The sequence below is a fragment of the Spodoptera frugiperda genome, chromosome 24, assembly GCF_023101765.2.
Source record: "Spodoptera frugiperda isolate SF20-4 chromosome 24, AGI-APGP_CSIRO_Sfru_2.0, whole genome shotgun sequence".
Lineage (NCBI taxonomy): Eukaryota > Metazoa > Arthropoda > Insecta > Lepidoptera > Noctuidae > Spodoptera > Spodoptera frugiperda.
Window position 1 is genome coordinate 5,863,228 of NC_064235.1, and position 20,082 is coordinate 5,883,309.

Genomic DNA, 20,082 nt, shown 5'->3' on the forward strand with positions numbered 1-20,082 from the left:
AACTTCAAAGGTAGCACTCATCGACCACAAAGACCAGTGTAACATGGTCTCGCTTTGTATAATCATTCCACACATTGGACGGTCAGTTTATACTGGTTTAAATAGCTATGAGATTATCTACACGACTTAATTACTAAAGGGGATGAGCACAGGGGTTAATGAAATGTTACTAATACTAAGCGTGTGCTTACTCTACGGTTTACAATTTACTACACACGTTTGAGGCAGATCAATGAGTTTACGGTAGAGATGTGAAATGAAATTATGAGATTTAATACAAATATCCCATTTGATTATTCAACCAAAGTTAAATAAATGTTTGGTTGAAGGGGTGCTTATTTCACTGTAAAGCAAGTTCAAGCTTGGTTTGATTCCTAGATTTTTCATTACCATAATCGTAACATATTCTAAATGAATTTAAACATGGGTTCCTCTGTGACTTTAGGGTCTGCAACTAGTTGTGTGTGCTGTCTCGTGTCCAGTAATTTTACTTTGCTGTCCCGGAATAAAAAAATACTACGTGCGATATATTAAACCCCTAAAAAGGCCGGCAACGCACTGGTAACGCCTCAGTTTCGGGTATCCATGGGCGGTAGCGATTGCCTACCATCAGGTGATCCGTCAGCACCTTAAAAAAATAGTAAAATCTCCCTTATTTCATGTAATTAAGCTATACTTACTTATTTTTACATTGCTCTTTGTCCCCAGGTACTGCTGACTGGCTGTAGATGTGTGGAGCTAGATTGCTGGGACGGCGACGACGGCAGCCCCGTCATATACCACGGACACACCTTCACCACCAAGATACCGTTCAGGAGAGTGGTGGAAACTATTGCTAGGTTGGTTTTACATCTATCTAATACCTTTAAACGAGCAATTCTTGTATATATAGAATCAAGATCTCGGAAACGGCTCCAACGATTTTCTTGAAAGTTACAGATTAGGGGTTTTTCGAGTCAAAAAATCGATTTATTTTCCAGGTTTTATTTTTAGGTTCCAGGACCAAGAAAAGCTCGGTTCCTAAGATACAGGCAATAAGTTAATAATTTCTTCATAACCGACGACTAACGCCATCTATTTTTCAAAAATCGCTACGGAGCGAAGCTCTGTCAACCAGGTACTGTTTAATCTGTTTTAGGCGGTATGGACCCTATCGTTTTATTTTTATATTTGATGGGACGACGTTTGGCCGCTATCTCACCTGATGGTAAGCGATGATGCGGCCTACGATGGAGCACGTCTGCCCATAAGCAACCTATTCACTCGGGCCTTGAAGACACCCAGGTTATACCCATCAGGAAACACAGACTCCGGCAAGGAGTTCCACTCCCTAGCAGTTCGCACAAGGAAGCTTGAAGCGAAGCGCTTCGTGCGAGTGGGTAGGATGATAGTCTGTTAGATAACGAAAGTCTGATACCGACATAGTCTATTGGTGCTTTTCCACCAGAGCTGTGCTATGCTACGTTGCCGTGGATGCGCTTGGCTTAATTAGCACTGTTAAGCTATGTTTTTATATGGATTGCTGCGTGCTATGTATGCGTGCTACGGAGGGCTTCCCTACTATCGATACATCGCATACTCGAGCTGCGCATCTTCCTTGCACAGCTACTTTGCGGCAGCGCATCTTCATAGCATATCTTACTCGCACAACTACATAGCTTAGTATCAGTGGAAACGGTCACATAGTTTCACAGCTTAGCTATTACATCTTTTTAGCATAGCTACATAGCACATCTCTGGTGGAAAATCACATCTTTCCACATAAAAACATAGCTTAGCTGAGTCCGTTTCCACCAGTGCTAAGCTACATATGTGTACCAAAGAATATGATTGGTGAAATCCAAACGCATCTACAGCAACGTAGCATACATCTCTGGTGGAAAAACACACTAATTCCCGACACAATAACATTTCTATATAATTATATTTTTTTTATACTTAATAGAATGGCGCTTGGCCACTATCTCGCCTGGTGGTAAGCGATGATGTGGCCGACGACTCTTCTATTATCTACTACATCTACTATCTGCATCTTCTATCATCTCACTTTAAAATAAATATTTCTATTTGTTACCATTCAGGAGTGCGTTCGTGGCGTCTCCGTACCCTCTGATCCTGAGCATAGAGAACCACTGCAGCCTGCCGCAACAACAGGTCATGGCCAGCACATTTGAGGTCGGTTGTTCATCATCTAACTACAGTAGGAACTCGATTATCCGGCTCCCGGTTATACGGATTCGCGATTATCCGGACTACCGACTCGTTATATTAAAATTAAAACTACAAGTCGAATTTATGCAACGTAACGTACACGTATGTAGGTATGTAATCTAAGAAGATTTATCTCATAACAATTATTAATAAACATTGATTTTCATTCATAAGTGATTGTTGTTTCTATTAAATACATAACATCGTATGTACAACATAATATGTATGCACAAAATTCGCTTTTCTTCATAAATTCGATTATCCGGATTTTCGATTATCCGAATGTCCAACGACAATAATTAGTCCAGTTAATCGAGTTTCTACTGTATTTAAAAAATATGTTCTGAATAATTTCTTTGCGGGATCCAAGACAGTCATTCATGTCCCTGTGACGCGCTGGACTTCAGTGTTCCGGTGTTTTCATGGTTGTATCTATTGTAGTTCCTGCTGCACAGGAGTTGCAGCGGTTTTGAGAGATTGTGGAAGATAGGGGCAGAATTGTCCCAAAAAAAAAATGACGTAGCATCTAAACTAACCCCTTACTTATACTGTTAGGTGTCACTTAAATAATGGTTAAAACCAAAATGTCATTTAATGCCAACTATCTCAGCTTCGTAGTTTCTTAAAACTTAGAAGGGGTTGATGTAAACAGGCATGGGATTTCCAAAATCGTCTTTTTTATGTTATAAGCCGGTAAACGAGCAGACGAATCACCTGATGGTAAGCAATCGCCGCCGCCCATGGACACCCGAAACACCAGAGACATTACAAGTACGTTGCCGGCCTTTTGGGGGTTAGGAATTTGATTTTTTCGGGAATCGGGATTACGAAGATTGGAAGAAAGGGATTGGGCGTCCGGTAACCTCACTCACACAACGCAAGCGTTTGTTACACGTCGGTTTTCTGCTCGGCCGTGGTATCACTCCGGTCGAGCCGGCCCATTCGTGCCGAAGCATGGCTCTCCCATACTTGAGCTGATACTCTATTGATGTCGTCTTCATCCAGGCAGTGTTCGGAGAGAAACTGGTGACGTCATTCCTCTTTGAAGTCGACTACACTGACGAGCCGAGGCTTCCCAGTCCGGAGCAGCTTAAATATAAGGTCAGTATTACTTTTATTAAATTGGGTTTAAACAAGTACATTGTATAGCGGCATTACGTGCCGTAATGTGCACCTCTGCCTACCCCTTCGGAGATAAAAGGCGTGACGTTGTGTGTGTGTGTGTGTGTTTTAAACAAGCAGATGAGTCACCTGATGGTAAGCTTTCAGCGCTGACCAAGGACACCTGCAACACCAGATAAGTTACAGGTGCGTTGCCGGCCTTTTAATAAGGCTCTCTTTTTGAAGGTTTGATGGTCGTATCGGTTCGGAAATACCGCCGACAGTTTTGCTGTGTGAGGTATTAAGTTTTGAAAGAAGCGCTACTACTAGAAATATTACTTTTACATCTATAAATGTACACCTCTACACTTTCCGTGGACAACGTATACACTATTAAGGCTACATATTTGACAGAGGCTGGGCAACAGCGATTTCTGATAAACCAGTACGTTTTAGAAACATTCCATTCCTAAAAACACTACAATCATTGGCGCTGGAAATCGAGGAAGGCCACAGGCTAAAACATCACGCTATGACCAAAAAAGCCGCGCCGGCATCGCTAGTATTATAACTACATATAAAACTGTTATTTATTATGTTATCGGCACGTAATGTTTTGACGAGGAACTCGACTAGTTCCAAGCCCTGCTAGAGGCTCATATTCATGAGCAGCATTCCGCGACACACGACGCGGCGACTGTCGCGCTGCTACTGTCACGAAAGTTATAATAAAATTATATGAAACTGTTATTTCAAGTATTTCTTTAAATGCTTTTGTTTCCCCACCAGGTCCTAATAAAGAACAAGAAGCTACTCCCGATCGAATCGAGTCCAACCATGGGTCTGACTGGGGCCAGCTCAGCACAAGGATACAGCGGCGTCCTGTCTACGGCATTCAGGTAATTTATTCTGGGCAACCGACTACGCTATGACAATTGCTCGAAAGTAGAGGTGCTTTTCCACCACAGATGTGCAATGTATGTAGGTATGCTGCGAGGATGTAACAACTAAGCTTTGAAACTATGTAACCGTTTCCACTGATACGAACAAGATGTGCTATGAAGATGCGCCACCGCAAAGTAGTAGTGCGAGGACGATGCGCAGCTCGAGTATGCGATGTAAAGATAGTTGGGGAGCCATCCATAGCATACACCATAGCACGCATTCATAGCAAGCATCCATAGCACGCATCTTTCCATATAAAAAACATAGCTAAGCTGAGTCCGTTTCCGCCAGTGCTAAGCTTTGTGTGTGATTGGTATTGATGTCAAACGCATCCACAGCAACATAGCATACCTAGTACTCGTGGTGGAGAATATAAATGATTGTTTTTTTTTCTCTTTCAACTAAATTGTACCTTGTGAGTCACTTGGGGCCAGTAGGATCCCATCGCGAGGCCCTGTCTAGCACATGCTTAACTGGTCCCATTTCACCGCAGATATAATACATGCATCGTCAATTTCTTTTTGCTGTACCTATTTGTCAATGTTTCTTTTTTACTTTGACAGTAACTACCTACTTGTCATTGTTTTCATTTAGTTTTTTGGGCGTAAAATAAATGTTCTTTCTTTCTTTCTTTCACTCTAATCCCTACCAAATTCTTCTTTTATGACCTCCACTCCATTCTTCTCCCAGGTCCAACGGCATCCGTCACACGAGCACCTCCCTGCCGGAACAGAGCAACAGGACCAGCTCCATCATGTCCAACCAGTCTGCTGGTAGCTCGCTCACGGAGTACTTCTCCGATGAGGACTATGATGAAGACGATGAGGAGTTGGATGGTAAGTTAAGCAGGATGGGTTACTGCATGGTTAGGTCAAAGAAATCCGGAGCTGCGGACTACCTAGCGGGTTTACCGGGGCTCCGGCTCGAAAAGCAGGAGTAGGAACGGGGTGGTTTTTAGTCAGTAAGAGTCTGTCACTCCCTCTCGCTTTGCCCTGGCGAGAGAAGTCATTGGATGATTTTTCCCCCTGAAAAAAAAAGGTCAAAGAAATGATGGGAAACGTAAAAAAAACATACGTTGATTTAAGAACTTGTACCCTTAAGGTACGCGTTCACAGGTCCACATCGTACGCATCGCACGCAACGGATTTTAGTTTGTCTTGTATAGAAACTCATACAACTGCGTCCACTGATCCGCATCGTACGGACCGCATCATCGGCAATACCTACATGCGATACGTACTGATGACGTCATACGGAATGCGTGCGATGCGGGCCTGTAGACGCTTTTTTTATTCTTTTTTATGGGTCGACGTTTGGCCGCTATCTCGCCTGATGGTAAGTGATGATGCGGCCTACGACGGAGCATGTCTGCCCATAAGCAACCTATTCACTCGGGCTTTGAAGACACCCAGGTTATACCCATCAGGAAACACAGAATTCGCAAAGAATACCACTCCTTAGCAGTTCGCACAAGGAACACAAATTGGACGAAGTAAAATTATACCGTATGGGAAGACCTCTTATAACTTAATTTAAACCACATATTATTATTTGTTATCGTCTTGGCTGACGATATACGAAAAATGAGCGAAATAGGGCCAAAAAATGCATTATTCTCTTTGAGCTAATTTGGACACTTTACAAATACGTCATTATAACAGCCGCGCCGCGTGCCCGTAACATTCCTAGACAACCTACAACATTACAGCTCTTCTGTGGTCAAGGTACATGGAGCTGTTCACACAGAATTTAATACTTGATTAATTTAATTATTTATTTTGTTTGAAAATTTCTATACTTTCTCGGATTTCTCTCAAAAAAAAAACATTTTCCTTCCAGAAAAAGAACTACACAAAATCCTAAACTCTATGGAGGACAAATGCGGTCGGACCTCTCTTTCCCTCTACCAGAGTTTCCGCAGGAGTGAGGGAGACGCAGAAACTACATCAGGCAGCGTCAAACACGCTCCTACTAGAAAGAGAAGCAATCAGATCGCAAGGGAGCTGAGTGACATGGTGACATATGTGCAGGTAGGATAGAAAAATGGACTTTATTTTGTATGGGTTAAAGTTTGTTTTAGTATGTGTGATTTTGATTGACTGTTATGGTAGTTGAGTAAAGGGTGATTAGTGATTACTTAGTAAGAGGTTTAGGAATCGATTCCCGATTTGGGCAAAATAATGAATTAATTAAAAATCACGGTTTACTCACGTAAATTAATGAAAAGCTCTACTAGTTTCGAGTCACAGACAGATTTTTAGGGAAACAGAGAGTAAAGTTCCCTAAGAAAAGGAGGATCCTCCGACCAGGCGAGGTGATCGTGCCTGGCGGGCTTTATGCACAACTGTTGTTCGTTGGGATTTTCTATCCATGTTTATTCGCATATAAACTTCATATGTGTGATGTAGGATTTATGACATCATCTGTTGATTGGCCCATCGATCGTCTAAGTGCGACTTCTGTCATGGCATGGCATGTGTCGCCACAAAGTTTAAGATTCGATTCCCGATTTGAGCAAAATAATGAGCATTTAATTTCTTTATTATCTAATAGTATTTAATGCACTGCTATGCAAACTACCCAAAAATGTTAAATTTTAAAAGTCACGAAAAAGGACATGGCTAAACCAAAGTATGGACGTCGTAACCCGTACAAATAAATATTGTATAAATATGGTACCTAGCAATAAATAAAGCCGCATAATTAAAAATTGATATTTTGTAATTAAGAAGGTCCAGAAACTTGGCATATCTGCGCAATCCTGAAAATAAAGTAGCGCTCCTACGTCAAACAACGTTACAAAAACTTCAAACTATACATTGCTATGAACTTTTACCAAGGCGTTTTGATGTACCTGAGCCGAAAGTTATTTATATATGAGGTAGATAGGTAAACAATTCTGCTTATACTAGATAATGAACATAAAGTAACCAAGGACAGACACAAAATATATAGTAAGATTGTGCAATCTTATACAAAATATATATTTTGTGTCGATCAAAACATTTACAATTATTTGGTTTCAGAAAAAAGTCATTATATTACCGTTATTAAAAATTGATGTTAGTTTAATTATTTCGATTTGATTTTCGGGGAAACTAATGTCCTAATAATAGCTTGCAGTACCTACTTCCGTGTTGTCATGTCAAACCACAACAGAAAAAAATCTATTATGAAACTTATTTTTGTTAATTTTTGTTCACCAAGTTATAAGAATTAGTTAAACACAAAATAATTCATAAGTGAATATTTAAATGATACGGGTTAGCGTGAAATTCGTATTCTTGTTATTATGCCTGGGTCAGTCATTTAGCCATCTCCTTTATATGTTCAATCGTTCACAGGCAATCAAGTTCCGGGGTCTGAACCCGCTATCCCCGCGCAGTTCTATGAAACAACCGAGCAATGTTGCCAAGGAGACCGCGCCGGGTAGCAGCTTCGAATCCTCGGAGAGTAGTGACAGCACCAGTACGGTGAGGATACATTACATATAATGACATAACAAAACATAATTTTTTAAACTGACATGGTCACTAACACTATTATTAGAACTTATGACAGGATATTTACCATGTTTATTCATTTTGACGAGTTTTCGATATTTCGGCACTGTTGCAAGCGCCATGATCACGTCATAAGTTCTAATAAAACATAATTTAACTAAATATCACGGTTTACTCACGTAAATTAATGGAGAAAAGCTCTACTAGTTTCGAGTCACAGAGGGACTCTTCATCATGAGCAGCGTGCGCAGACGCAGCGACGTCGCCGCGTCTGAGAACTTTTCTATATTATACTTATATTTAAGTGTGGGAGAGTCATGCTTCGGCACAAACGGGCCGGCTCGACCGGAGTGATACCACGGCCACGGCCAAAAAAACCGGTTCTTAAACCGGTATTTGGAACAGTATTTTCATAAAGGTTTTTTCGGACTAAACGGTTTAGATCAATAAAAACCGGTTAATACGACGCACATCAAAGAAACGCCGCTGTTCAGATTATATTCAATAATATGTCAACGCGTGTACCGACATGTCCCTCGTCGAATAAACCGGTTAATTTAGGTTAAAATAAAGTTCTTTAATGTTCACGTTCTTAAGAAAAGTTCGGAGGAAAACCGATATAAACCGGTATTAACCGGTATTTTTTAAACCGGTTCCGAGCCTTGCCGGCAACGCACTTGTAACGCCTCTGGTGTTTCAAGTGTCCATGGGCAGCGGCGATTGCTTACCATCAGGTGATACGTCTGCTCGTTTAAACGTTTAAAAAAAACTTTTTACAGATAGCACAACAGCCTCGACCTAGGTGTCTGAACGCCCCAGCAGTCCACCACCCCTGCTACCGCTGCTCCTCAGTCAACGAGGCTATTGGCAAGAAGATCTGCAGGAAGCATCCAATGGCTCTGATTGCGCATACTGAGACGCAGCTTGTTAGAACATATCCCGCCGGGTAAGGTCGTAGCATAGTGTGACATGAAATGGCATGAGGTGACGTAACATAACATAACATAGCATGACTTGACGTAACATGGCTTTTTATTGTTTTTTTTTAAGGGAAAATATCATCCAATGCCTTCTCTCGCCTTATGTGAGGCGAAAGGGAGTGTCAAACTCTTACTGACTAAAAACCACCCCGTTCCTACTCCTGCTTTTCGAGGCGGAAGATGCACAGCTCAAGTATGCGATGTATCGATAGTAGGGAAAACATAGCACGCATTTTTCCATAAATGACAAATGATATTTTTTTACCGTTGCATTACTTGACAAGACATGACATCGTATTCATATCACAGCATGACCTAATGTGCTGCGACTGGCTAGCGAGTTATCGAGGCTCCGGCTCGAAAAGTAGGAGTAGAAGCAGGGTGGCTTTTAGTCAATAAGAGTTTGACACTCCCTCTCGCCTCGCCTAAGGCAGGAGAAGTCATTGATTGATTTTTCCGCCTCAAAAAAACATAACGTGACGACGTTTTCGACGGTTTAAGTTAGTTTTTATTTCTTTTTAATGTCTGTTAAGGTATTTTTAAATTGTAAATATTTTAGTTTTAGTTACATATTAATATAATTTTTTATTTAAATTTTAATACCTTTTCCTTTCAGCCTAAGAATAGACTCATCGAACTTCGATCCAGTGACCTTCTGGTCGTGTGGCGTGCAGCTAGTGGCACTGAACTACCAGACAGAAGACGCGGCCATGGCTGTCAATGCTGCCATGTATGAGAGTAATGGATGCACTGGCTATGTTAGGAAACCAAGCGTCATGTGGGATCCGGGGCATATTGCTTATAGGAGGTGAGATTTTTTCAAATACTAACATAGATTTTTAGTTTTTATTCCGCTTGTAGATGTATTTTCAGCATGAGGTGTGCAGTGCAAAACATTCTACATCTGTTTCGCTCCTTCAGAAGCTGTGGACTTGAAAAGAGCTGCTCTTTGCTAGACAATATGTCGAGTGTTTATCAAAATGGTCTATTGCCATGCCCACTGCTGATCTTAGGTTTGATCATTAAGCACCACGCTTGCTCAATGCGGGTTGGTGATTCCAAACTTATTTTAAGATAGTATAAGCTCAGATTTCGTCACGATGTTTTCCGCCACAGTGTGTGTAAACCTTCGGGCATCCACGACTACCAGTGTCTATCTATCAAAACATAATGTACCTAAACCTTTATCAGATTATCTACTGTTACGCTATGTGCTGCATGAGCGATCTAGAAGCGAACGCGAAGCGGTGCGGTGACACGCGAATTCAACGCGATGCGGTGTGACACGGCGGCTTTGTGAATCGTTTTGTTTTGTTTCTGTTTCCGATATTATAAACAAAAACGTGACGGCACCGTGTCCAGTGCGCGAAAATATCGAGCCAATAAAATTGCCCACGTGCGGTTGGTAACGTAAGCCACGTCAATACATTTTGACAGTTTGTTATTTGTTTCCGCACCGCATCGCCTTCGCGTCTAGATCGCTCACGCTGGACATCGCATTACAAATGGGGCCCAGTGGGGCTAATACCTGATCAGGAGATGCGGACTACCTCCGGCTCGAAAAGCAAGGTGGTTTTTAGTCAGTAAAAGTCTGACACTTCCTCTTGCCTCGCCTAGGGCGGGAGAAGTCATTGGATGATTGTCCCCCCTTAAAAAAAAGGATCGTCGCGTTATAATTCCACGTTTTAAATTCTCAGGTTCAATCCAATGGACAAGGAGTTTGACGGCATCCACGCAGCCCACCTCACCCTAGCAGTGATCTCAGGACAGTACGTAGCAGAGAATGTCTACTCCTTCTACAATGCCTTCGTGGAAGTGGAGATCCTCGGAGTACCAGCCGACTGCAAGAAGATTAGGACTAAGGTCGCCAGGAAGAACGCTCTGAACCCTATCTGGAATGAAACTTTTACTTTTAAGGTGAGAATTATTGATTTTATTTATTTTTAATACGCTTTTATTGGGGTCTTCCTGTAATGTGGCGTTCAAATAATACGTAACGCAATTATTGAAGATTTTAACCCCTCCTCCCTCCCTTGTAACACAACGTAATCTTTTTCTGTTTCGACCTCCATTCTCCCATTTTAGCTTTTTTAATAATATTTCTTTGTGTTACGTAACGTGTTGTAAAAGAAGCCCCCCAAATTGCATAACGTGATACTGCAACGCCCCTTAAGAAACTATGTAATGAAATCTAACAATCTTAATTACACATAATGGTAATTGTTGAAAAATCTTAATTACACATAATTGTAATCGTCGTGAAAATTGGCAATTGTGTGTAGATTAGATGACAATACAATATTATGATACCATCTGCTGAAGGAATTGGACGGTGACTAATGGAACCTTTTACGTTTACTAGTAAGAAAACCCAACTTACTAGTAAACTTATCTAGTTAGGGCTCTCGAAGTCTTTGGGAAATGCCTATGATAAGCAGTGGACGTCTTGCCCCTGATAAGATGATAATGTCGAAACTAACTCAATCACTTGTAGGTAGCATGCAATAGGCCTCCTTTGTTTAGTATTAATACAACCCAATAAACCTTATAAAAACCTTAATACAACCCAATAAAAACCTTATTTCCTTTCGATTACAGATCAATTTCCCCGAGCTAGCGTTTCTAAGGTTCGACATATTTGATGCAGACACCAACTATATGCTTTCTCAACGAGTCATACCTCTGCAGTGCTTGCGACCAGGGTACAGGCATGTCAGGCTAAGGTAAGGACAGAGCTGCGCAAAATAGATGCAATGCTTTAATTGAAATACAAATAAAAAAAATACTTTATAACAAGTAATTAAAATACTAAATACAAAATACTTCAATATCAGGTATTTGAAATACGAAATACAAATTACATTTTGAGGAAGTAAATTAAATACAAATACCAAATACGTATGGTATTTCAATTACGTATTTTAATTACAAGTAACATAAATACTGCCCAACCCTGGGTAAGGACGTTCTGATAGTGATTGGTTTTATGTTCTAACTCAAGAGAAACTAAGTTTTTTTTTATATAAGCCGGTAAACGAGCAGACGGATCACCTGATTGTAAGCAATCGTCGCTGCCCATGGACACTTGAAACACCGGAGGTGTTACAAGTGCGTTGCCCGGTTTTGGTGGGTTAGGATTTTAAGAGTTGTTGGAGAATCGGGGATTGGTATAACTCCAGTTGAGCTGACCCATTCGTGCCGAAGCATGACTCTATTTTGAAATAGCTTGTATCATTAAACATTAGGAACTATGAAATTGATATATTCATACCTATTTTAAACCACGTCTTATGTAGAAGCCTATACTCCAGCAGTAGACTATCCAGGGCTGAGGATGATGATGCTTCTTTTTATGGAACACGCCGGTAAACGAGCTGACGTATCACCTGATGGTAAGCAATCGCCGCTGCCCATGGACACTTGAAACACCAGAGGCGTTACAAGTGCGTTGCCGGCATTTTGGGGGTTAGGAATTTAAGTATTGTTGGGGAATCGGTGATTGGGAAGATTGGGAAGGGGGGAATCGGGCCTCCGGTAACGCAAGCGTTGTTTCACGTCGGTTTTCAGACTATGCTATACCTATTCTCTAAATTCCAGATCACCAACGAACCAGCCTCTAAACATGGCATCTCTACTGATCTTCTCCCGATGCTGCGAGGAGTTAGCAGGAGAGAGCTGTCGAGGGGACCTGGAGCCTACTTCTCCTCATGAGAGAAGGAAGATACACTTCCTGGTGGTGTATGCAGTGGCGAGACACGAAGCATACTCCATCTTGAAGGTCACGCAGGATACCACTGCTAATGAGGTGAGGTTCTTTGTGATTATAGGGCGGTAAACGTGTAGACGGATCAACTGATGGTTAGCAATCGAACATACACGCAAGCAAGCCTAATCGCGAGTGTCCGCGCGATTAGGTTTGCCAAGACCGTATTATACTGTTTTTCACTACATTTTACTGTTCAATAAAAATAAAATATACAAAATACAGTTTTTCAGTACAGTGTCAACGTGTCGCGAGAACAGTAAGTTTGATTTGTTTTTCAGTAATGAATGCAATGTGACGGGGAAACAGAAGTAGAGTTTCAATTAATTTAATGAAGAATAGACTCCTTATTTATTTTAATTTCAATTTTGACTAGAATTTTATTAGGTTAATGAAGCTTTTAAAAATGACTCGAAATTGATAAGTTGCGCGAGAAGCACTAAACAATATGTCTTTAAAAAATATAATATTATTGTTATTGGTAGCAAAACGGAGTTCGCCGGGTTCACCAGTTACTCATTTATTTATTTATTTAGTAATTTATTTATTTATTTAGAAAAACATGCATAATATTACAGCTTAAGCCAATACATTATACAGTTAAAATGTTGAAAATTTACAACAAAGAAAAAAAAAGAAATACAATATTTTTAATTACTTAAAACTAATTCATCAGCCATCCATTTTCTCACAAAATCTTAAACATTCACGACATACATCCTTCCATCTCGCTGCGAACAAATCACACTCTGGTGCGGACGCCAAGAGAGCATTGATCATCGTCAATGCACGAACAAGTGGAGAATTTGCATAAAACAATTCCTGCTTTCACAGGCCATAGCCCAATGCCTCACGAAGGCAGGAGTCTGCAGATCAGCTCGAGGCAGCTACGTGATGGTGGAGGAGGTTCCCTCCCGAGCCCCCACACAGAGGGTGCTGGCTCCTCACGAGAGGGTGCTGAGGGCTGCGTCAGCGAGGCCTGGAGCGAGGTTGCTGCTGAAGAGGGTCGGTGATGATCCTAGCAGTAGAGCGTGGTTGACTAGTATCAGGTAAGTCTTAATTATTTTAAAATAATGTGACTTTCCTAAGAATGGTCTACATTAATTAAAGGTACGCGTCCACAGGCCCGCATCGCACGCATCACATGCAACGGATTTTAGTTTGTCTTGTATAGAAACTCATACAACTGCGTCCACTGATCCGCATCGTACGGACCGCATCATCGGCAATGCCTACATGCGATGCGTACTGATGATGTCATACGGAATGCGTACGATGCGTGCGATGCGGATCTGTAGACGCTTACCTTATTCAATTATTTGTTCAATAATAGTTTTGAAGCTCAAAAAGTTTTTAGTTTTGTAATCTCTAAAAACGCATCAAGGAGAATGAGAATAAATATTACAAAATGGAGTACGGCTGAAATGAGCACACGAATCACCTGATGGTAAGCAATTGGCGCCGCCTATGAAAACCCGCAACTCTAGAGGAGCTTCAAGTACGTTGCCAGCCTTTGGAAGTTTGGAATTAGGTCTTACAAAACATATTTATCTTTAATTTTCTCTCCTTCTATAATCTCCTATCTCCCTTCTAGATCAGCATCATCAGACCGCAACAGAGACAGGTCAGTTCCATCTGATGAAGAGTCCAGCACCCAGGATGAGGAGCCTCGGAAGCCATCTGATAGCTTCCTGGTTTGCGTCCATAACGTGTCTCATGAGATACCGTACGCCATACTCAAGGTAATCCGTTTGAGATTATTATTTTAGTTATATGCATAAGAGACTGCCTCGTTGGTGGAGTGGTTGCAAGTGCGACTACCGGGCAAGGGGTCTCGGGTTCGATTCCCGGGTCCGGCAAAGTACTACCGGCGTTTTTTCGGTTTTTCGGGTGAAAAATCGGTGTACATTTTATAGCGGCATTACGTGCCGTAATGTGCACCTCTGCCTACCCATTCGAGGATAAAAGGCGTGACGTTACATTACGTTATGTATTAAAGTTCTTAATTTAAATATGGCTATCCCTGCTACTACTAGCTACCCCTACTCAACTCAAGAGTGTGAGGGTCTTTTTTTATGGAATAGGGGACAAACGAGCAGACGGATCACCTGATGGTAAGCGATCAGCGCCGCCCATGAACACTAGAGACGTTACAAGTGCGTTGCCGGCCTTTTGGGGTTAGAAATTTAAGTATTATTGGGGAATCAGGGATTGGGAATTAGGCCTCCGTTAACGCAAGCGTTGTTTCACGTCGGTTTTCTGCTCGACCGTGGTATCACTCCGGTCGAGCCGGCCCATTCGTGCCGAAGCATGGCTCTCCCACACTTAAAAAATATACTGTTTCATCTCCCAGGTACCTTTAACAGCATCAGCATCATACGTGGTATACCAGGCGCTAACGAAAGCCCGTTGCCATGACGACCCGAAGCGCTTCGTGCTTGTGGAAGAGTTGGAGTGGGGGGGACGGGCTGGTACTGGGCCGCAGCAGAGAGCGCTAGCTGATGATGAAGTGGTTTATGCTGCTCAGGTGAGGAGTTCAAGAGTTTATTGTGGCTAGATTAAAAGTTTTGATGAATGTTAATGGGTGATGGACGAGGGATGATGGACGAGGGATGATGCATGATGGATGTTGGATGATGGATAATGCATGATGGATGATGGACAATGGGTGATAGGTAATGTATGTTGGATGATAGATAATGAATGATAGATGAAGTGGAAAGAGGATAGGGAGGCCTTTTGCCTGCAGTGGGATGAAAGAAAGAAAGAAAGAAAGAAAATACATTTATTTTTATGACTATGGGTGATAATAAAATAATAATCTTTACTAATATGTACAAAGCTGAAGTTTGTTGGTTTGAACGCACTAATCTCCGGAAATGCTGGTCCAATTTGAATTATTCCTTTTGCGTTAGGTAGTGCATTTATTGAAGTCTACAAAACATTACGCTATGACCAAAGAAGCCGCGCCGGGATCGCTAGTATTACGATAAAAAAAATATTTTTCTTCGTAGAGTGAAGGCTCTCGGCTTTTATTTTCTTGGTGTAGATAGTGTTTTTGACGCTCGACCAATAAATCACTCATAAGTTTATTATTGCGTGCCTACTCTACATATTATAACCTATATAAATCACCACTTCTTTAATCCCCAGGCCGGCTGGAAGACATTGGGTAGGTTCGTTCTCCAGGAGAAGGGCAGTACGGCTCCGTTGCCCCGACACAGGGCGGCTATAGCGCGGATACAGCGCGGACTCAGCATGACTAGAGGGGCTATTGCAGGTGTGTATAATGTACACTGTCACTTTTATATTCTTCTATAATATATAAATAAGTCGGGTTTTCCTTCCTGACGCTATAACTCCAGAACGCACGAACCGATTTCCACGGTTTTGCATTCGTTGGAAAGGTATCGGGCTCCGTGAGGTTTATCGCAAAAAAAATTTAAGAGAAAATTTAAGAGAAAAACAGGAAAACAGAAAACAGATACCACGGCCTAACAGAAAACCGACGTGAAACAACGCTTGCGTTGTATTTCGTTGTGTGAGTGAGGTTACCGAAGATCCTATTTCCGTTTTGGCAAAACGACGTTGTCCCTAGGATTTTACCCTGTGTCGTGTGTTCGTTTACAAACATACAAGTTCACATACACATCACACCCAGACTAGAAAAAACAATTTGTAAAAAAAGGAATTGCTCCGTGCGGGAATCGAAACCGGGAAAAAGACACGTTGCGCGGTAGTCACCGCACCAACCGCGCATTAGAAAGCCTTGTAATTTTTTTGCGAAGGTGAAACTTATTTCGGTATTAACTGTAATTTTCAGGAACTACAGGCTTCCCACTGGGGGGTTTCAGTGCGGCCGACACCATTTCAGAAGGGAAGACACCAGTGCAGACTGCTTACAGCGACCCAACACACTGCAGGTAATCTTTTTTATATAATAGTAGACCAAACTACAGATACAGATAGGTGACAGACCACAACAGTGGACGCACATGGACACCTGGGGCCTTAGTCTGCTATTACAATTGTGTCACAATGGTCGATCACTGAGCAGTGCGAGAGGGACGGAGCTATGTAGGTTGTATAGCTCCGCAAGTGCATTGCTGACCTTTCGGGAGATAGACAGTTCTCACGACTGCAGAAAGCAAAGGCTCACACGGCTACATGCTTGCCTGGTTTTACGCCAGGTTTCTACGAAGGCGAACTAAACTTCTTAACTTGAAAATAAAAATAAATCTAACGTCAATAAATCTAAAGGAAAACTAACGTCATTTTTCCCAGCCGTCGAGTCCCACTTCTCTCATTCGAAATCCATATTTTATAATTATTAAAGTTTAAATTTTACAATATACTAACTGAAACCTTACTAATTTCCGAAAGTTTGTGTGTTTGTATGTATGTTTGTTACTCAATCTCATTAAAACAGCTGAAAGGATCAGGATGAAATTTGGAACAGGGATATATTATGGTTTGGAGTAACACACAGGCTACTTTCTATCCCACGGAAAAGCGAGCGAAGCCGTGGGCAGAAGTTAGTACAAAATATTGTTTTGAATTTCAGGAGGGTATCAGCGGCGCCTCTCGGTAAAGGCATAGGACGAGCGAAGGGCCACTCCGATAAAGACATGAGGAGTTACATGCAGAAACGGACAAGTTCCAGAGAGGTAAGAGTGACTTGTTAGAGTAGATAACTAAAATAGTAGATAGTAGAGTGGTCTCGGGATATCGGGTAAGGAGTCTCGGGTTCGATTCCCGGGTCGGGCAAAATATTACTGGGCTTCTTTCGGTTTTTCGAAAATTTCTCAGTAGTATCACGGACACGGAGACGACACGGAAACGGAATCTGGAATTGTGTCCAGCATATGGCAATAGGACTTATAACACTAATGGGGAAAAGTGGGTACATATTCTACAGTGGCATTACGTGCAGTAATGTGCACCTCTGCCTACCGGGTCTACCTTTATTAGTAGAATTTTTTTGGTCATAATTTTATTTTGCATAACAACGCATGGCAGAAACTTCATTTCGCAGAAAATCATTTGGTATACCATCATTTGCAATACATTAAAAACGCATAATTTTGTAAGTCAGAATCATCTTTAGGCATAAATTGATACGCATATTAATTGAAAGGTAGAACCATCATATTGCAGAATATTCACTGTTAGAATCGTCTTCTGGCATAAATTTCATAACCATAATAAATAAAAAGTAGAACCATCATATCTCAGAATGTTCACAGTTAGAATCGTCTTTTGGCATACTTTTAATATCTATAATTATTGAAAGACTCATCTATCACGCAAGCATGCAGCATGCAAGCAGGCATGCAGCAAGCAAGCAAGCAAGCAGCATGCAAGCAAGCATGCAGCATGCAAGCAAGCAAGCAGCATGCAAGCAAGCAAGCAGCATGCAGCATGCAAGCAAGCAAGCAGCATGCAAGCAAGCAAGCAGCATGCAAGCAAGCATGCAGCAAGCAAACAGCATGCAAGCAAGCATGGTTTCCGTCACGGCTCCGGCGCTGCGGGGCTCCGGCGGCCCCACGCGCGCTTATCGTCGCAGGCGGCTTTCGCTCACCACCGCAGCTTCGGCTTGTTGGCCGGCTTCGCCGGCCAGCCTCAGCCGCGGCGGCTCGCTCTTAGCCGCCTGCTCCTCAGCCCGCGGGCCGCCTCGCCCCTCCGCGCCTATGCGATTTTAAATTGCACTCTAGGGGTAGGGCAAATAAGACTAAGTGCAGTCGGTTTTGCAGCGATTCGGTTCTTCGATCTTCTTAATATGCCAAGTGAAATTATGCCAAACAATCGTCGCTCTAAATAAACGTTATGTGAAACAAAATTATGCAAAATTAAGCTTTGCCAAACGTAATTATGCCGAATAAATTTCTACCATCTTAAAAGTATGCCTTTGTAAATTCGGACATATATTAAACATTCGGCAAAACAATAATTATATTAAACAATTTTTATGCCATATGTATATTCGTTTAAAGAAGATTCTGCCAGGTGTGTTATGCCAAACAAATTTCGGAGCATTAAAATTCTGCCAGATAGAGGGAACCCCTGCCTACCCCTTCGGGGTTAAAAGGCGTGACGTTGCATAATATAAAAGTAAAAGACTTCTGAAATCTTCACGATGATGCTCACGATTATTGACGCTCACGACCATAACCTCAACTTCTATTCCTTTAAACAGCATGATCTTCAATACCTGTTCCATTCTCACCAGGTCCACTCTGAAGGTGAAACAGGAGGAGCCAGCATGTCGGCTGGAGCGGAGGCCCTAGCAGCGCAAGTAGCCAGGTTCAAGAGACTCTCGTTACGGAAACTCAGGGCGTGGCGATCCTGAGTGTGGCAGGTAAATTACTTTTTACTACACAACACAAACTCAGTAGCAGTGCGACAATCGCCGCGTCGTGTGTCGCAGAATGCTGCTTATGAATATGAGCCTCTAGCATGGCTTGAAACTAGTCGAGTTCCTCGTCAAAACATTACGTGAGTAAGCCGATAACATAATAATTAATTTGACTACACAGTTAGCTGGGCAGCTGGCTGCCGTGCAACGGGTACTGAGTTTGATTCCCGCACGGAGCAACTCTGTGTGATCCACAAATTGTTGTTTCGGATCTGGGTGTCATGTGTATGTGAACTTGTATGTTGGTAAACGCACCCACGACACAGGAGAAAAAGCTAGTGTGGGGCAAAGTTTTTTTTTAAAAAAATTACGTATTTTACATGAGATAATATAAATTGTGGGAGAACCATGCTTCGGCACGAATGAGCCGGCTCGACCGGAGTGATACCACGACCACGGCCGCACAGAAAACCGACGTGGAACAACGCTTGCGTTGTGTGTCAATTACCCCCCTTCCCAATCTTCTCAATCCCCGATTTCCCAACAACCTCTAGTAATGCACTTGTAACGCCTCTAGTGTTTCGATTGCTTACCATCAAGTAGTCATTTACCAGCTTTTTAAGAATTTAAGAATTGTTGCTTATCCTTTTAATGCATTCCAGTAAAATAATTAATGTAAGATCATTTATTAATCATGGTTTGTCTCGTTCTAGGTCTTCCGGCGGCTAGGCACCCGCTTAGCCAACCACAGAGCCTCCTTATCATCAGAACTTGGCTCTCTGTGGGACTTCATCAGAATAGATCGGGACAGACGGCGCTCCGCCCCATCAGCTTCCACCTACGAAGCGATACACACCGACACGAGATCCCCTGTACGTCTAGCAAGGGATCTTCTCCAAGTGATCCAAGAAACAGTCTTCTCTAAGAAGTTCGAAGAGTCTCCTAAACGCTGCCCTCTTGTTAAAGAAGAATCTGACCTCAGCTCCGACGGAGAAGAAGGCACAGAGAGAAGAATAGCTAATCTAATCGACTTCTTCTTTACAATAGTCAAAAGCCAGAGAGGAGAAAGAAAGGGCAGTGGAGGGAGCTGCTTTAAAAGCGAAGTTACTCCTGAAGAAACTAAAGAATTTATTCCTAGTAAGATGAATACTGAATTAGAAGCTAAAATGGAGACTTTGATGGACTTCTTAGCGACTACAGGGTGTATGGAGAAGGAAGATGAAG

General features: G+C 42.1%; 1 protein-coding gene across 1 annotated transcript in view; it reads left to right on the forward strand.

Moving 5' to 3' along the window:
* The window catches only part of LOC118278535 (1-phosphatidylinositol 4,5-bisphosphate phosphodiesterase epsilon-1), a 95,778-nt gene extending 76,058 nt beyond the window's left edge, over positions 1–19,720 (forward strand). Inside the window, exons 23-42 of the mRNA XM_050703398.1 lie at positions 709–839; positions 2,082–2,175; positions 3,217–3,312; positions 4,102–4,211; positions 4,948–5,093; positions 6,097–6,287; positions 7,602–7,730; positions 8,540–8,706; positions 9,357–9,548; positions 10,438–10,657; positions 11,339–11,463; positions 12,338–12,545; positions 13,338–13,552; positions 14,098–14,245; positions 14,857–15,030; positions 15,657–15,783; positions 16,327–16,426; positions 17,068–17,170; positions 18,733–18,861; positions 19,572–19,720. Coding sequence (XP_050559355.1) covers positions 709–839; positions 2,082–2,175; positions 3,217–3,312; positions 4,102–4,211; positions 4,948–5,093; positions 6,097–6,287; positions 7,602–7,730; positions 8,540–8,706; positions 9,357–9,548; positions 10,438–10,657; positions 11,339–11,463; positions 12,338–12,545; positions 13,338–13,552; positions 14,098–14,245; positions 14,857–15,030; positions 15,657–15,783; positions 16,327–16,426; positions 17,068–17,170; positions 18,733–18,852 — 2,796 coding nt within the window. The 3' untranslated portion in view covers positions 18,853–18,861; positions 19,572–19,720. The remainder of the gene's footprint in view (positions 1–708; positions 840–2,081; positions 2,176–3,216; positions 3,313–4,101; positions 4,212–4,947; positions 5,094–6,096; positions 6,288–7,601; positions 7,731–8,539; positions 8,707–9,356; positions 9,549–10,437; positions 10,658–11,338; positions 11,464–12,337; positions 12,546–13,337; positions 13,553–14,097; positions 14,246–14,856; positions 15,031–15,656; positions 15,784–16,326; positions 16,427–17,067; positions 17,171–18,732; positions 18,862–19,571) is intronic.
* The last annotated feature ends 362 nt before the right edge of the window (positions 19,721–20,082 follow it).